Source organism: Erpetoichthys calabaricus, chromosome 13, assembly GCF_900747795.2.
Source record: "Erpetoichthys calabaricus chromosome 13, fErpCal1.3, whole genome shotgun sequence".
NCBI lineage: Eukaryota > Metazoa > Chordata > Cladistia > Polypteriformes > Polypteridae > Erpetoichthys > Erpetoichthys calabaricus.
The window spans coordinates 22792705-22810995 of NC_041406.2; the positions used below are offsets into that span (position 1 = coordinate 22792705).

General features: G+C 36.9%; 1 protein-coding gene across 1 annotated transcript in view; it reads right to left on the bottom strand.

Annotated features, from left to right (window-relative positions):
* The window catches only part of fbxl6 (F-box and leucine-rich repeat protein 6), a 39166-nt gene extending 21582 nt beyond the window's left edge, over positions 1-17584 (bottom strand). Inside the window, exons 1-4 of the mRNA XM_028818016.2 lie at positions 17453-17584; positions 11569-12194; positions 9362-9520; positions 4244-4307 (exon numbers count right to left, since the gene is read on the bottom strand). Coding sequence (XP_028673849.1) covers positions 4244-4307; positions 9362-9520; positions 11569-12149 — 804 coding nt within the window. The 5' untranslated portion in view covers positions 12150-12194; positions 17453-17584. The remainder of the gene's footprint in view (positions 1-4243; positions 4308-9361; positions 9521-11568; positions 12195-17452) is intronic.
* Positions 17585-18291: the final 707 nt, after the last annotated feature.

Sequence of the window (18291 nt, forward strand, 5' to 3'; positions counted from 1 at the left end):
ACATATCGAGCACATCTGTCTTCTTTAAAATTGTCCAAAATGTTTCCAGGGCAAAATCCAACCTGCGAACGCTGCAATCAAATACCAGCCTCACTGGATCACATGTTTTGGGCCTGCACCAATTAACATCATTCTGGACCAAAATTTTTAAATGCCTTTCAGACAGCCTTAGTGTCACAATCCCTCCTAACCCATTAACAGATCTGTTTGGTGTACTTCCAGATGGGCTTAAAGTGGAGAAGGACAAACAAACTGTGATTGCCTTTACTTCACTATTGGCACAGAGACTTATCTTGCTAAACTGGAAGAATCCTAACTTTCCCCTTTTAAGTCAGTGGGTAGCTGATGTTATATATTATTTGAAATTGAAAAAAAATAAATAAAAAAATAAATAATGCATTAATTTATTATATAGAGGAACTGAAACTTTGGACTATGAGATTTGTTAAATGTCCACTCAGGGTGACAGTATACTTTTGAGTATTCAACTACAAGCAAAATATGTCAATTGCTCAATGAATGAGAACAATGTATGGTTTGAAAATTAAAGTAAAATGGTAATGTATGAAGACCTGTAGGTGTCAGGCAAAAAAAAAAAATCTGTTACCAATTGGCTCAAGCAGATTACGAACTCATTTGAACAAATTAGTAATTAATTTTATCTGATTATTTTTATATTTTTTATTTCAGTATTTATTTTTGCTGAAATGCAGTTTAGTGAGGTATAGCTAACCAAAGGTTTCAGTTTATTCTACAATGTTAAGCGCCATTATCAACTAGATTTTAAACTTACCTTTTCTTCTATTAACATTTCCACCACTGACTCCGAAATATCACGTTCTTGGACAAAATTCCATAAATCCATTCTTGTAACTTCTTCTGCGTTTGAAACTCGTCTCATAGCTCCTCAAAAGAACTGTTTCAATCACGGTGGTCTTCCAACTAGTTCCTCTTCCGCTTCACTGATGTAAAGACATACACCCTACAGTTCACTGAACTGTATGCCAGGAAAACCGCATGGGACTCCGTAATAAGAACTGGACTGCAAGGTGGAAAAATAATAATAATCTGTTCTAACTAATTAATACAGAATGGGGCTCTGTACTACTGAAGAAAAAAAAAGAGTCGGGGGGGGGGGATAAAATCCATTCAAAAGAGTTACGCAATTTGTTCGAACAAGATATTAGTACGTTCAAACTGTTTTTTTTGCTTAACACCTACAATGCTCTGTAGTAATGCTGTAAAATAATTAATTTTTTGACATGTGCAAGTTAAATGTATCAGCAATAAGTTTTCGTAACAAATCACAGGCATTCATAATAGCCACAACTGTGTCACAGAGGTGCACAACTACACCTGTAAATTCACATTACCTAAACGATGGCCTTACTATACCCAGCTATAACGCTTCAGGTTCTTGCAACAATAAAATGCAATTATCAAGTTCTGAAAACAGATTACTTTAAACTAGATGTAAAAACTAAAATAACATGAAATACACAAATGTTCTACTGTTTGTACTTCACTTCCTCATGTCTCTACTGCTTCTCTCAACTCTTTATGACCGCGTATGCCAACAAGGATGCTTACTCTGTTTTCTCTCTCTCTCTCTCTCTCACTTATACACATTCTGTAACTGGCAACAAAAAATCTTTTTCTATCAAAATGCTTGTACTGTACTTGCTCTCTGTCTTCTTCACTCTCTCAAACACATGAACATGGTTCAGCAATTTTGTTAACACCCTATGCTGCCTGTTTCTCTCTCTCTCTCTATCACACACACTCTTCTATTTAAGAACAGTACAGCCACTTTTTAAAATCCGCACACGGTTTTCCTCTCTCTCAGTTAAGTACATGTACACAAAAGAATGTCTGCTTAAATAAAGTGTTCCAGAGGAACAGCAAGCATCTCTATCACGGAGTTCAGCTCACTCTCTTCAGGCCCCACTCTTGCATCAAATTTTTTGTGTACATTTAAAATGTTTTATAAGTAAAGATGTAGCACTTCGTAAAAACTGAGATGCTAGACAATTCCAGCAATATTTTATCATATCAAGAGAACTTACTATTCTTTTCATTATGAACTATTTAAAATTATAAGTAATTTAAAATGAAACTAAACTAAAATATTTCAATATCTGCAATACATTAACTACTGTCATTATTTTCCTTGAACAAACACATTCAAGCAGCATACTATTTGGTTTGAGGCACAGTCTACTTCAAAACATGGATATACAGTATGTGTATAAGCCAGCAGCCACACCACCTGTACCTCAGAACAGGTAATCCACCTGATTAAGCATGTTTGGGCCAGGGCAGTACTTGGGTGGGAGACCATCTAGGAAAAGCTTTGGTTGCTGTTGGAAAAAGTGTTGGTGAGGCCTTCAAGGGACACCTACCCTGTGCTGTCCTAGTACAGTAACCGTTTTTTCTTTTTACCAACCAGCTCTTCTTCCTTCCTGTCTTCATCTGTCTCCATCCTGTTGCTGCCTGCAGTACTTACCTTGAAGCGGTGGGGCAGGGGCGAGTTGTGTTCAGAGAAGGAAAGAGATGGGGCAGGGTGAAGTTGTGCAAATGACAAACGGGGAGAAGAGAAAGGCAAACTGGCGGTTGTACGAGAATAATTTTAACGCAACACAGACTCGATAAACACGATATTGTCTCATCCTATATCTCATATGAAAATGTCGATATTTTTTAAAAACTCGATATATCGCCCAGCCTTAGTAGAAACTCAAAAAAGTATAGAGAGTAACCACTGTTAGAATATTAGGCTTAGCAAAGCAGTGATATTCAATAGCGCTTTCAGAGATTAATTAAGAGACAACTACTTAACAAAACCCAAGCCTATCTGGCCCCTTACAAATTTGCATATAGATCAATAAGGAGGGTAGAGGATAATCACAATGACACTTCTGAATTTACTGGCTGAGCATTTGGAATGACCGAAAAACCATGCAAGATTGTGGTTCATAGATTTCCTGCTAGTTTTTAATTTAGTCCAGTCCCACATACTAGTTGGCAAACTGATTGATAAATTCTGTTTGGACTCTAACTTGGTGTGGTGGATTCTGGACTTTTTAACTAACAAAGAGTGAATGTAAATGGCTGTTTTCCTTAACTTATCAATGGGGTCACCTCCAGACTGCTGTCTGTCTCCTCTTCTGTTTATCTTATACACAAATGAAAGAAAAGTTCATGCAAAGACAAACATATCCTGAAATCTGCAGATAACTCTGTCACTAAATCTTCTACAAGATAAGGAGAACAGTCATAGACCTACTGTTAATGAGTTTGTTCAATAGTGGTCCCTTTTTACAAGTAAATATGACCAAGACAAAAGATATGGCTGTAGATTTTAGGTGCTCCTTTCCTCTCACTCTCTCAACAATAATTAAAGGGGAGACTGTGGACATGGTGGAGAACTACATATGTAGAGGGACAATCATTGATAATAGGTTAACTGTTCATTTCAACACAGAACAAATATGTAGGAAAGGGCAGAAATGGCTATTCTAGCAGTAAAATTATTGGTTTGCAGACATCTGTCATTGAGATGTATCACAAACATATTAGAAAGAAGGCAAATTTAATTCTGTCAGACAACTACCATCCTCCTTTACCTAAATTTCAGTTGTTGCCATCAGGCTACAGATTAAGGTTCCCAAGGGTAAAGAGCAAACGATTTAAGAACTCTTCTATTCCTAGAGCTATAAGCACTCTGAATTCTGCTACTTGTGGGGATGATACTGAATTATGAATTATTATTTTGTGGAGTGTTAAAGGTAATTATTCTTCTTTGTTGAGGGAGTGTACTTATAATAAAACAAGCTTTCAGTTGTTGTGTGTTGTCTTTTTGTATCTGTGTAAAACTGCCTTATGTTTTGTACTTTATTGTTGCAAACAAATGTCCCATTGGTATGATAAAGTCTACCTAACCTTACTGGGAGGATCTGCTAAATTTATACATGCCTATTTTATCATTCTTAAAGCAAACAGGTAATGAATGCCAGATGCTGTAAGACTCGAGATGACAGAGTGTATCAAAGAAGAAAAAGGTAAAAAAAGAATTTAAAGATAGTATGTCTGTTTTGCTTTCTACTCTACGTTTGACATAATACAAATGCAAAAAAACACAATGATCTGCAATAACCTACTGTACTGGAGCGCAATCTCTTAACTGAAACAACCATCTGTCTATTCCCTAGATACACACAAAGAAATGCATTCTCTGCCCTACCTTAACAGAATAGTCCACAAGGTTTTTCCAGTGGCAAATAGCAAACTCCCTGAGCTGGGAAAACCTGAAAAAAAATGTTAAATATCAATTAACATAATCTTCATTTGAAATACATAGTTCAACAGCTGCTCTGACATTTGACATTAAAAATATATAAAACAGACAGAACTCCAAGATATACGAGGGGGGGACCCAAAAATAAAGAGAATTTTGTATTAAAAAATTATATATTTCTCTGAACATATTTCCATTGTTCAAAAGTGTTCTGAAACTCTTGCATACTGATAGCCTTCAGTGCCTCCGTCGTTTGCTTCTTAACCTCTTCTACATCCTGAAAGTGCTTTTCTTTAATGGTCCCTCTTCATTCTTGGAAATAAGAAAAAAAAAAATTGCAGGGTGCAAGGTCCGTATTACATTATCCTGTTTTTCGTGAGAGACTGCCACATGCTCACTGCTGTGTGGGTGGGAGCGTTGTGATGCAGAAGCCACTTGCCTGATCACTGCATTTGAAGACATTTTCCCCGCACTGCATCTCGCAATCACATGAGCACTTTAAGGTAAAAACCCTTGCCTGGCTCAAAGCTTATTCTTTGAAAGCCTCTTGAAGCATTGTGACAGCTTTTTCCCAAAAGGAAACGCAACTTGATGCAAACACGTTACTCTTTCAAGTCTGCCATCACAAAATCCACAAAGATGGTAACAGAGTCTCAAAAAAAAAATTAATTACACTCATCTTACAGAACTTTCCCCAAGGACGCCGCTTGGCCAAATGATGCAGAGGGCAGTCTAGTACACGCACCTAGCCAGCAAACGTTGGAACTAACGTCCCTCCAACCTTCAGAAAAAAATTCTTGTTATTGTTGGGTCCCCGCCTCGTATAGTCAATAACCAGAATTTATAACTTCCTTGGGCCTGTAATAAATAATTAAATTAAAAAACTGTACCCCAGTACCCCTTGTATAGAAGGTAGAAGGATCTTGTGCAAAGAGTTGCAGTTTATCATGTGTCAAAACAATTTCAATCCTCAGCTCAAAACAGAGTATTTTAAATCCTGCCAAATATGTTTGTAGCAAAGGGTTTGTCATACTTTGTCCCTGAAGAATGTGTTATTTATTCACATGACTTATTATTTTTCTCATTCTCACATTTCTATTACTAGACACTTTTCCTGTCTGAGAATTTAGGAAAGGTTTTGTGGACAAAGAAAGATTGGCACTTCTTAAAGGTCCACTTCTCTAAATAATTTCTTCCTAATTATTGTATTAAAAAGGATAGTTGATGTTTGACACACATACAGTAGGTGCAAGTCAGACCAATGTAACTGGTTTGTTGTTAAATTACCAGATTTGCAACGGAGGAACTGAGGAATCTCCAAAAAGCAGTTCACAGTTCTAAATATTTCACAAGTGTGTAAACTACTCATGAAATATGACAAATAATATTCCTTTAGCAACAATAACTAGTTACTATAAATACAGCCAATTAATATTTAAAAAAAAACAGAAAGATCATTTTTGACAACCTGTTACATAATATTAACTAATGTTTTTTTCTTGCTTTCACTGAACAGATTTAGAGACAATTACAGAAAATGTTGAAAGGAAAATTGATATAAGTGACTGTATGTACTGGAGAAAAATGTAGACCTTTGTAAAATTTTTTATCACATTGAATTATGTGGGTGTCCAATTAAATATTTAAAAGTAAATAAATTACAAGTAAACATTACATATTAATATAAATATACAAGACCCACATTAAAAGACTTGAACAGTGAAGTTAATATTACAAACTTTTCTTTACAATGAAGTAATTTAAATTTGAGATGAAAGGGGTCACAGTTAAAAAAAGTAAATTTTTCTATGTTTCTTCTATCTCCCCGTTAGGAGAGCAGAAATATTTATAGAAATACACTTGTTAATTTAAAAAGAGACAATGTCTAATTGCCCATTAAGAAAGGGTCTAATGTCAGCAATATTACAACATAAATACACTTCAAAATCTTTTTAGATAAGAAGTATGAGTTCTACATTTCAGCAGGTCATTTCAGTATTTTAGTGGGACAGTAAAACAATGGTGCAGTAATCTGTGAACTTAGATAATGGAAAATGTATCACATTGCAAGTTAATTGATTATGGAAACATTTTTGGAAATTGTCTCCCAATATGTTTTATCCATCTGGCTATCATCTAGTCCAGGGGTCTCCAATCACAGTCCTGAAGGGCCGCAGTGGCTGCAGGTTTTTGTTCTAACCTGGTTGCTTAATTAGAAAGCAATTCTACCAATAATTTAATTTCATGGCTTGTTAGTGCTTTAACTCTGCTATGTCAGGTCATTCTCATATCCTAGACTTTCTTCCCATATCTAAGGATATCATCCAAATGATTAGAAGGCTAAAATGGACGAGCAATTCTCAATCATTCACTTTTTTCTCTTTACTTTCCTTCCAAGTATTTAATTAAACCAAATAATGCAAGATAAATACACACTGGCGTAAATGGTAACAAGCCAAATGGAGAAATGCTGGTCTCTTTTGTCATTCGCATGTTATTGCTAATTAGGATCCATTAAAAACTGAATGAATACAGCTGTTTAAGATGAAAATAAGCAATAAGCATTCAAAATCTTAATGAGCGAGACAACTAAAGTGAAGCAGAAGTGTTACTTGAGCAATTAGTGCTTCTTATTAAGCAATTGGGTTGGAGCAAAAACCTGCAGCCACTGCGGCCCTCCAGGACTGTGATTGGAGACCCCTAATCTAGTCCAACAAATGCAAGCACTTCTCAGATTAACAAGTAGGCAGTTGATTAGTTCTATACTTACCAGAACTTTCCTTAAGGTAGAATATTATACACAAATACTATAGGAAATTTATGTTTCTGTGAAAAATCATGAAACAGATTCATTTACAAATTAATTAATTAATTAATTAGATTAGTTTACAAAATGGAATTTTCATTTGTTTACATTGTTTGTGTTTTTTGTCTTTGCTATACCCATAGCCAGATAAAATATTTGGAATGTGAAAAGAAATAATTTTGTGAGCTATAAACAGCATGGACCTTGGAAAGTATCAACAGTCAGCAGGTCAGACAGGAGGGTTGGGGATGTTTTTTGTGTGGTGCTGATGTGAAAGACAGTGCAGAACATCACCAACAGTAGTATTCAGTATTGTTAGAAAGGCGATTTGAAGTCAATTCATTCAAATCCAAAAACCTACCAAAAATTTGACTCTTAGGATCAACTCCTAAAATTAGTACTGCCACACTATACAGGATAGAGGCTTTGAATAAATGTCTACCGATAAAAAAACAAAAGTTACTAATTATTTTCATTCACTCAAAAGCACTACCCTGTTTTCTTATCATATTCTGAAAGGCAGCACCTATTGTACATCAGCTATAATTTAAAAAAAAAAAATCACATTTCATTCTGTTTAATCGTAGCTTGGCTCAATTGGTTAATGTGCGCCTTTTTCTTTGTGCTAAACAATGGATTGGTATTGTGAACTTAATGAAGTTATACAGGTGCACAACAGTGTTGGCTGTTTCAAAAATGCTATGCACTGATTAAAAAAATGTAGTGTAATCAGTTTATCTCTGATCTATTGTAACATATGGTGTACACTGAAAAATTGCACATGTGGCCAAGCTTATCATGCTGCTGCTGTCCGGCTACTTGAATCTTTGCAAATAAAAATTTCCAATTATGTCAAATATAACATCACAATATGTAAAGATAAGCAAAACAGCAAAGTTTCCTTTTGACAATGTTACAGTTTGATGACATGCCATATTTGTCGATGCTCTAACTTAATCTTTGTAAGCTGTAATGAAATCATCTGGAGCAGCACATTGGCTGATGGGAGTTATAGTCCCTAAGTGAGCATTTGCTGACAGCCACAGTGCCTGGCAAACACTTAAGCTTTATAGTATACTTGCTACAAAATCCTCTTTAAGCTTTGTTGAACTATTCTCCTTTCAGTCTTTCACTTTGCTTCTGCAGATTGCATATCCCATTTCTCCATGAGATCGCAGCCAGCTCTGTGGCAAAAATGGGACAGGATGCATTACAATGTCCCACTTGCTACAGCATTATTAACAACAAATAAAAAAAAGGTCAGCTAATTTTCTTTTTTCTATAATGTCACCAAATTTCAATCAATTCAAAGCATTTTTGAGATTTTGGAGTATTTCGTTTTTCTATTTTGGGGTGGGGTTACCCCTAAATATTGATATATCAAAAGATCCTCTCTTAGTGGATACCAAAAAACCCAAACATACCATCCTGCCAAATTTCAGCTTTTTAGCCAAATGGGAAATAGCATTTTTGTTAATATGAGTTAATATGTGTGAGTTTTATATACACACTGCTCAAAACAAATTAAGGGAACACTTAACCATCACCGTCTAACACCAAGTCAATTAAGCTTCAGGGATATCAATCTGTCTAGTTAGGAAGCTTAAGCCATCGTGAATTACCATCACCTTTTTTGGTGCAAATGAAAGTGACAACAGGTGCACTGGAGAGGCAACAGCAAGATGACCCCGAAGAAAGGGAATGGTTTTGCAGGTGGTGGCCACAGACAACTGCTCTCTCCTGATCCTTCCTGACTGATTCTCTCTAGTTTTGCGTTTTGCTAGTGTTCTTGTCACTACTGGTAGCATGAGGCAGTACCTGCAGCCGGTTCAGGATGCACAAGCAGTCCAGCTCCTCCAGGAAGGCACATCCACATGTGTCGTCACAAGGAGGTCTCAAGATCATGGAGGAGATACCAGGAGACAGGCTGTTATACGAGGGGTTTGTTTATTAAAACATTCTGACCAAGATTTGAGCAAATTTGAGCTAGCTAAGTGGTTCAAGAGTTATTAAGGATAAAAAGGCCAAAGTCGAATATTAATGCAAGCCAAAATTCATATTCATATACTGTGACAGCAAATTTGTTTTCTCTCAATCTAAAGCACTACAAAGTATACGGATAATGTTAAAAATGAAAATATAAATAAGAATAAAACATACTTTTTCACATATAAAAAAATTGTTTTTGGAAAAACTGAAGACATGTTATATAAATGTATATGATTTATAAAAATGTTGAGCAATATCATTGTACTTGCCTGTTTTGACTCAGCCAGGTGACGGTGTCCTTGATCTTTTGTTCAGTTTTTGGTGTTTGTGCTGCTCCAGGAGCAACCCAGCAGAAACTCAACGTAACATTTCTCCAGAGAACTGGACTAGAAGCTGCGCAACACCATAGACGGCAGACTCGTGAGACTCTGAAATATACATGTGAAACCAGCACACTGAGTAAAGTTCATCCACAACATTAAAAAAAAAAATCTCTGTAGGAAGAATTCTAACAAAGTCATCAACAATTTCTTTAAAGACCATTCAGAATTAGTTAAGCAATGTTTATAGATTCTGAACTGCACATCAGAAAATGTTCCTTTCTTGCATTTGTAATTAGAGGTTGCAGCCAAGTGCTGCTTAAAATAATGTCAGTACAGTGGAACCTCGGATCACAAACGTCTCGGAATACGTACAAATCAGGTTACGACCAAAAAGTTCACCAAACGTTTGCATCTGTTCACGACCACACACTCAGTTGACGAACAAGCCAGTTTCCCTTCCGGTTCGTACGCGCCGATGATTTCCGCATATGTTCAGTTTCTCCCTGTGCATTCGCTGTGAACTCTTTGTGCTCCATTTCGTTTCCCTTCCGGATCATACGCGCCGGTGATTTACGTACGTGTTCAGTCTCTCCCTGTACAGTACATTGTTCTCGGTCAGACGTGCATTGTGCAGAGGGACTTTACCTCAAAACTGTAATCTCCTCTCCACCCAGTTCCTCCTCACTTCCTTCATGCCAGAACTCGACTCATGCAAGGTTAGTGTTCTTGGTTGTTTATGGTTAGTTTTGGTATAAATTACAGATTTTTCAAATGAACATTTTTTTCCCTGTGCTTAAAACTCATTAAAAAAAAGTGTTTACAGCGATCGGTTCATAAGGCTATTAGCGTGAACTCCTGCAATGTTACTTTCTTGGTTGTTTATGGTTGGTTTTTAAATAAAGTTTGATTTGTTCAAATGTTCCTCTTTTTTCCCCTGTGCTTAAAACTCATAAAAAAAAGTGTTTACAGCGATCAGTTTGTAAGGCTATAGCATGAACTCTTGCAATGTTAGTTTTTTCTGTTCAAGGTTTTCTCAGTGTTATTCAATGTTTTTACATTTATTTTAGTATTACACTGTGCATTCTATGGTATGATTAACTATTTTTGTGCTTAAAAATCTTTAAAAAAATATATATATTTACATTCAGCTCCTACGGTCCGGAATGGATTAACTGTATTTACATACAATCTTATGGGGGGAAATTGCTTTGGGTCACAACCAAATCAGGTCGCGACCAGAGTTTTGGAACGAATTGCGGTCATGACCTGAGGTTCCATTGTAGTTACTGCTTCACTTGGTTACATATGGCCATTTGGAGAGGTGAACTGTTAAAAGATACTCATCCTCTAAATATTATGTGTTTGCAATATTAAACAACGCCCTTGTGAATGAGAACTTTAATAAGATTTACTTCCCACTAGCCCACAGGTGTCGAACTCCGGTCCTCGAGGGCCACAGTGGCTGCATGTTTTCATTCTAACCATCTTCTTCATTAGTGAGCCGTTTTTACTGCTGATTAACTTCACTCAGGCCCCATAATTGCCTCTTTTTCCTTAATTAGTAGCCAAACAAAAAAAATGAGACATCAAACAAGCCACCATATGACAGAAAAAACAGAAAAATCAACAGATTTGGAAATGTCTGCTGTGGCAGAATGAGAGCAGCAACAAGCCATTGAATTAAATAACAGGCTTAATTAACAGCAAGAATCAGCTTTTCATTAAGAGACTGTGTGGAGTGAAATTGGTTGGAGTTTGAAATCCCAGGTTAGCTGGTCATCTGTTGGCTTGTTTCATGTCTCATTTCTGTTTGGCTGCCATTTAATGAAGAAACAAATCAATTCAGAGGCCTGAATCCTTAAAAACAGGGCTATTGAAATGAAGGGAAAAGGAGTTAATTAGCAGTGAAAACTGCTCGCTGATTAGGAAAAGGGTTAGAATGAAAACCTGTAGCCACTGCAGCCCTCCAGGCTCGGAGTTCGACACCCCTGCCTCTGTTTAATCGACACACAATGTAAATATTAAACACATGGTAAGCAGAATGTTTTTTCAAAGCAACACTAAAAAAAAGTATATTGCTGATAAAATGAAAATAGGACTGTCCTAACTAATTTGCAAACCTACACAGATTACTACAAATAATTCTTACTCACCTACATAAAAAGGGTACTGCACCATCCTGATTGACCACATCTTGAAAAATTTGTACTAAAATCTCAACTGGAAGATGCAGTCCCCAATTGCTTTCTCCTGTGTCTACTGCCACTGCTGTAGAATTGAAAATATCATGAGCATCATTTTCGTTTTGTCCAGATTTTGTCTTTCCTGCTGGATTTTTTTCTTCCTTGCACTTTAATTTAGAACGTCTTTTATTAGGAGGTAACTGCTTGGCACCTCTCTTAGTGGATTTTTTCTTTTTCTCCCACGTCTTCCTTCGATCCTCGTGATCTCCCAGGTTGGAGATAATCAACAACATATCACTGTCAGTTTCCTGAATGGTGTAACTGGGTGTGATCACTCTGGGTCTTTTGCGCAGTGGCTTCTTTTTTGCCTTTTTTGGCAGGGATTGTTTCGATTTTCCTTTTACCCTTACAGTCTTCTCTGGTTCTTTAGAGCGAGACTTCCTTTTACAAGACACCTCCATATGGGCAGAACTTCCCGATGCCTCTTCATCTTCTTGCACAACTGAAGAGCCCAAGTCTGCATTTGGTTTTGACTCAGTTAGATCTTCCATTTGATTATAAAAAAGGGTCAAGAGATAAAATACAGTGGCGAGAAACTGGAAACAAAGCAAAAACAGATAGTAACAATGTTTAAGAGATTTGGAAGCTGTAACACATTTCGGTCACTGAGTTTAAAATGTTCCGTGTTCTGCATGTAAAAACCCACAATGGACAAAACATTTTAAGTTCTATGTAAGAAGCACAATACACTGGCTTTGGATCAAATAGTGCTGAACTATACCAAATTAGTAAAGTAGAATTTACAGTATAAGCAATCTTGCTGGCCTTACACAGGCCCTGTTTTTTACATCATTTGATACGCTTGAGATTACCAAAATAGGGTGCTTAAAGTTCCAAGATATTAAACCTAATACACCTTTGCTCATATAAAATATTATTAGAAGCAACCAAGAACTGATAAAAGTTATTAATAAACAATATTAACTTGAAATCCCAATTGGTTTTTAAAGATAAATTTAAACAATGTTCAAGTGTTTGGCTTTCTACTACTCCACAATGTGGTTTCCTATATATGTAACCGTGTGTAATGGTACTAGCTTTTGTACAGTGTCGTTAGTGCTGAATGAAAGTTAGTACCAAATTCAAGTGTGATTGCAAGCACCTGAAATACTCCAGAAGGCAAAATAATATGTGAGAAAAACATGAGTAAAAACTACATATAAAAATGTCAGCACCGCATTAACACGACTCAAAAAGAACAGCAGCAGAGGTCATGTCTGGAAATGCTTTGTGTTTGAGACAAGAGAATGTCAGTGTACAATTGCAATAATTGTGTTTATTTAAAAAAAAATCAAAAATAACATACACAGGCTTTTGATAATGACACTTTTATCCCATTATAGTTAGTTCAGATATAGATTTCTGCATGCTTTAAGAGCACAATTATGTGACTAATCCGATCTGAGTTGCAAATGTTTAACTTGTAGTGTCACTAAATTGTAAGAGAAGAAACCTTACACACACCCAGTGCTATGCGTATAGGACTGAGCAATGTGGCCGGAAGCTGCAGTGTTAAGAACACCTGTAGCAAGTAAAAATCAAGGAAGGTTTCAGAAGAAGTGACTGTTTAGCTTGTCTATACAGTAATCCCTCGCTATATCGCGCTTCGACTTTCGCGGCTTCACTCTATCGCGGATTTTATATGTAAGCATATTTAAATATATATCACGGATTTTTTGCTGGTTCGCGGATTTCTGCGGACAATGGGTCTTTTAATTTCTGGTACACGCTTCCTCAGTTGGTTTGTCCAGTTGATTTCATACAAGGGACGCTATTGGCAGATGGCTGAGAAGCTACCCAACCACAGTGCGTATTATTTATTAAATAAAACTCCTCAAATATATTGTGAGCACGGGGGCTGTTCGCACCCCTAGAGAACACGGCCACTCCTCAAAAAACGCTGAAAGATTACCTTCACAGTGCTCCTTTCTTTGCTGGGCTTACATGTGGCTGTTTTGCAAGCGATATGCTTCCCGCATGGTGCTTCGCACACTTAAAAGATCAAACAGCACGTATTGATTTTTGATTGTTTGCTTTCCTCTCTCTCTCGCTCTGAAGGAGGGGGTGTGAGCAGAGGGGCTGTTCGCATACTGGCCTAGAGGATACGGAGGCTCCTCTAAAAAATGCTGAAAAATGCTTGCTCCCTTCCTCGCAGCTACTTTGTCCGGAGGTGCTTCGCATACTTAAAAGCCAAACAGCCCTATTGATTTTTGACTCTTTGCTTTTTTTTCTCTCCCTCTGATGCGCACTCCTTTGAAGAGGAAGATATGTTTGCATTCTTTTAATTGTGAGACGGAACTGTCATCTCTGTCTTGTCATGGAGCACAGTTTAAACTTTTGAAAAAGAGACAAATGTTTGTTTGCAGTGTTTGAATAACGTTCCTGTCTCTCTACAACCTCCTGTGTTTCTGTGCAAATCTGTGACCCAAGCATGACAATATAAAAATAACCATATAAACATATGGTTTGTACTTCTCGGATTTTCACCTTTCGCGGGGAGTCTGGAACGCAACCCCCGCGATGGAGGAGGGATTACTGTACTTGCAAAGAAATGGGCTGCTCCATTTGTTACTATCAAAATAAAATTTATTTAGTGTTTTGAAGCACCAACCACTGTGACTATGCCAGTCGACAAGACGGGCAAAGCGGCATATTTCATTGTTAAATATGAATATGTAAACTCTAAACTGGTGTCATTTGTTTGGTGTTATGAAGCCAAACTAATGCTATTTAGTATAACCCCTAAACCATGATGAACATAGTGAAGGCTTACATGTCATATATTTGAAAAGTACACCAGGAAATGTAATGCAGTCTACCAGTTACACTGCAGGTCCATTTAATATTGTAATACTGGATTAGTATGCAGACTAAACAATAGCAATATCAGGCATATAAGATAATTTGAAAACAGGTCAACAAAAGGGTATTTTACAGGAGTTCTTAAAAGTACAGGATTCTGTGAGGTTTCAAAACTGAATCACTTTAACTCTTCTGTAAATCATACGTTTCAGTATGTTTTTTAAGGTGCTAATGATGCAAATATAAACCTTAAAATGCTTACAATAGCAAATGTTACAAACATAGCATGGGGACTACCTAATAAACTAGATTTTAAAAGCATACATCTCATAAAAAAATCCTGGGACGAGACGAGACTTTTTAGCCTGGGATAAGACGTGACTTTTTTAGAGAGATACTTTCATGTCCCATGAGACAAGACTTTGTGCCAACAGATTTAACCACACCCAGGGCTGGAAATAAAAGACAAAGAGTAGATTACAAAGCAGAATGTCATAAAGAATTCAAAAATGTTGGCGCGATACACATGCAGAGCAGGTTAGAGATAATGGAATACTAAAATTCGAAAGTCTCAAAAAAAGGACAGTAAAGATCGCATTAGCGTAAACAAATGGAAATTATTAATTGGTGAAATAACAGAACAGTGAAAAGAGATTGACTTAAAGTTTAAATATGAGCAATATATTCAGAGACTTGTAGATCGTCTAATTTGTGTTGCCATTAGGGAAAAGTAGTGTTTCTTCCCAATGAAGAGGCGTATCCGCAAGAATTAAAAGATTTGTTGTTTGGTGAAAGTGAAATCCACCTACGCAAGCGGCAGAGGCACGAAGTGGCTGATGCATAGCGCAGGCCATGGGGGTTGGCAAGCGAAGCGAGCAGGGGGCAAAGCCCCCAAGTTCTTACAAAAGAAACATTAAAAAAAGAGTATTCTTAAAATAAAATATCCTGAATTACTGTGGACTTCACTAATTCAACAGTACAATATAATAATATATGAATTTTTAATTTTAGTACTAATTTTAAGCAATATTTGTAGTTAGTGTGTCAAAAATGTCAAAGAATAAATTTGGAATGTGCACATAACAAGATAGGGAGACCATGTTAATATCATCCATTATAAACCTTATGCTGAAATCCCCTAAGGGTATAAAATGTATTACAGTCATCCCTCACCTATCGCGGGGGTTACATTCCAGAGCCCCCCGCGATAGGTGAAAATCCGCGAAATAGCGACCTATATTTATTTTATTATTTATACATATTTTAAGGCTTTATAAACCCTTCCCACACTCTTATAAACCTTTCTCACTCTCTTGTTAACCTTTCCCACACTTTTATAAACACTTCCTATGCTCTTAAACACTTTCTACATTCTTAAACACCGCAGACCAACACTGCACACTGCATGCAGCGATCAGACGTCGATGTGTCTGCACTCGCTTTGTGAAGGGGGGCAGCTGAACTCACGCTGAGCAGAAATGGACTTTGTGCTGCTTCTGCCAAAATGCCTGCTTGTCGCTCTGCACGTTGGGAAGGATGAGGAGGAGTGGGGGTGTGTGAGGGCTGAACGCACGTTCGCTCAAACCCCCCTCCCCGGAGGCGCAGTACGCTCCTGCCACTTCGCATTGTCAAGGGGGTGGAGAGCTGAATGAACGCTAAGGAGAAGTGGACTTTGTGCTGGCTTTGTGCTGCTTGTCGCTCTGCGTGTCAATAATTTAAAAGCCTGTACAGCACCTATTTTCCTGTCTCACTGTCTTGTCTTGCGTGAAGTTAAAAAGTTTTATAATAGTGAGATGTTACTCATATCCTTAGCCCGACATCCACATATCATATGTGTTAACAAATTGTGTTTTATAAGTTTACATGTTTTAAAGCATGTGGGATAGGTATTTTAAGGCTTAAACTATAAAAATGTTTATTTATATGGTGTTTCTATATCGCAGATTTTCTCCTGTTGCTGATGGGTCTGGAACATAACTTCCGCAATAGGCGGGCAATCACTTGTATTTAAAAACCCGCGAAGTCATGAATCCGCGAAAAGTGAACCACGAAGTAGCGAGGGATTACTGTATTACACTGGGACAGTCTGCATGTCTATCAATCATTGTATTTTGATATTTATGAATACCACTACTAGTTTACTTGAATCATAGTTGGGTATCTATTTTACGGATATACCATTTCTTTCAGGCTGCTGTTACTATTGTTTCCAAATCTGGGGACAAATAAAGTTCTATCTATTAGAGTTCCATCTATTATTAGTTATAGTTTGCATATTCTGTTACTGAATAAGATGCAATGTTGTTCATATAAATAACGTAGATGCCATTTATATAAAGATTCTGATTGAAATAGGTATTGAGTACTGTGAAATTTCACTTTTATTGGTATGGAATACAAACATTGTGAAACTGTGGGAGCCCTAACTGGCAATATATTTAATATTTAAAGAGTATGTATCTAACATATCTTACAACACTAAGGCGTGTGTGTGTGTGTGCCCAGTCCTGGAGAGCAATCTGATTGGTCAGTTCAGCTTTGATGGCGTAATCAAAAGATGAAGTGCAAGTGCAAGACACACAGGGAGGACTAAAGCTGTAGGAGTCACACTGACACAGCCTTTAAAGATAAAAGAGCGGAGACGAGGTGAATAAGGTGCTTTCAGAATAACTACAGAGACTGAGAAGCAGGCTTTATGGGAATGCACTCGACAGAGGGAACTCCGGTCATGAGAGGTTCAGACATGCGAGGATACAGAGGAAAGGTGCCAAAGGGTCATGTAGGGCAAGAGATATCTAGTATTTTTAAATTTATTTTGTTACCTGTCACAGCTAGAAAATAAATAAATAGGGTACTCTTCTACCATTTTTGCAAGAACAACATCCCATGTTTAATACACTTCAGTCTCTTTGCTGAATGACAACATATTCTATTCATCTCTGGTATTTTCAAAATCTTGAAGTCTGTAATATGTATTGCATTTAATGTTCACCTGTGATAGCTGCTCATTGCCCGCACAGTGTTTTATCAAATATCTTTTATGCTGATGATACCAGGTCTGACTCGTGTCTTACACTTCCTGCTTCTGATGTTGTTAATGTTGGAATGAACTCCACCTCCTCACAACCCTGCAAAAAACAAAAAGACTTATTGGTAAAAAAAATTAAAAGGATAACTGGCCGGCATTAAAGAGTCCTCAAAACATAACACATTTAAACAATTGTATTTTAAAGTTGCTATCATAAATGATTATACTCATCTGTGTTAATTTGCAAACCTATGCTAAAAACTACTGTACTATATTGCAGACATGGCCAACTCCAATTTCTGGAGGGCCACAATGTATATAGGTTTTCATTGTAACCATTTTCTTAATTACCAGTTTTTGGTAATAATTAACATTTTTCCTTAATTTTAATTGACTTACTGTTTAAGTCTCTGACCATTTGTTTTTTTCCATAATTAGCAATAAAACAATAATGAGATACAAAATGAGTACCACATGACCAGCTAACCTGTGTCAATCATACAACATCCGAAAGTGAAGAAAGGTCTTAGTATTGTTGATCTGCTTGGGCCCCCAAAATATTCTGATGGTGCTCTTAGAAAACAAAATCAACAGTTTTGGAAATGTCTGGTGTGACAGTATGCAAGCAGGAACAGGTCATGGTTTTAATTAAGATAAATAATTTACTTCTAATCAAGGAACTTGAGGTTTGAGGTCCCAACTTAACTGGTCATCTGCTGACTCACTTCACAACTCATTTTTGTATGGCTGTTATTTAAGGAAAAAAGAAGCAATTCAGAGGACTGAGTCATAAAAAATACAAG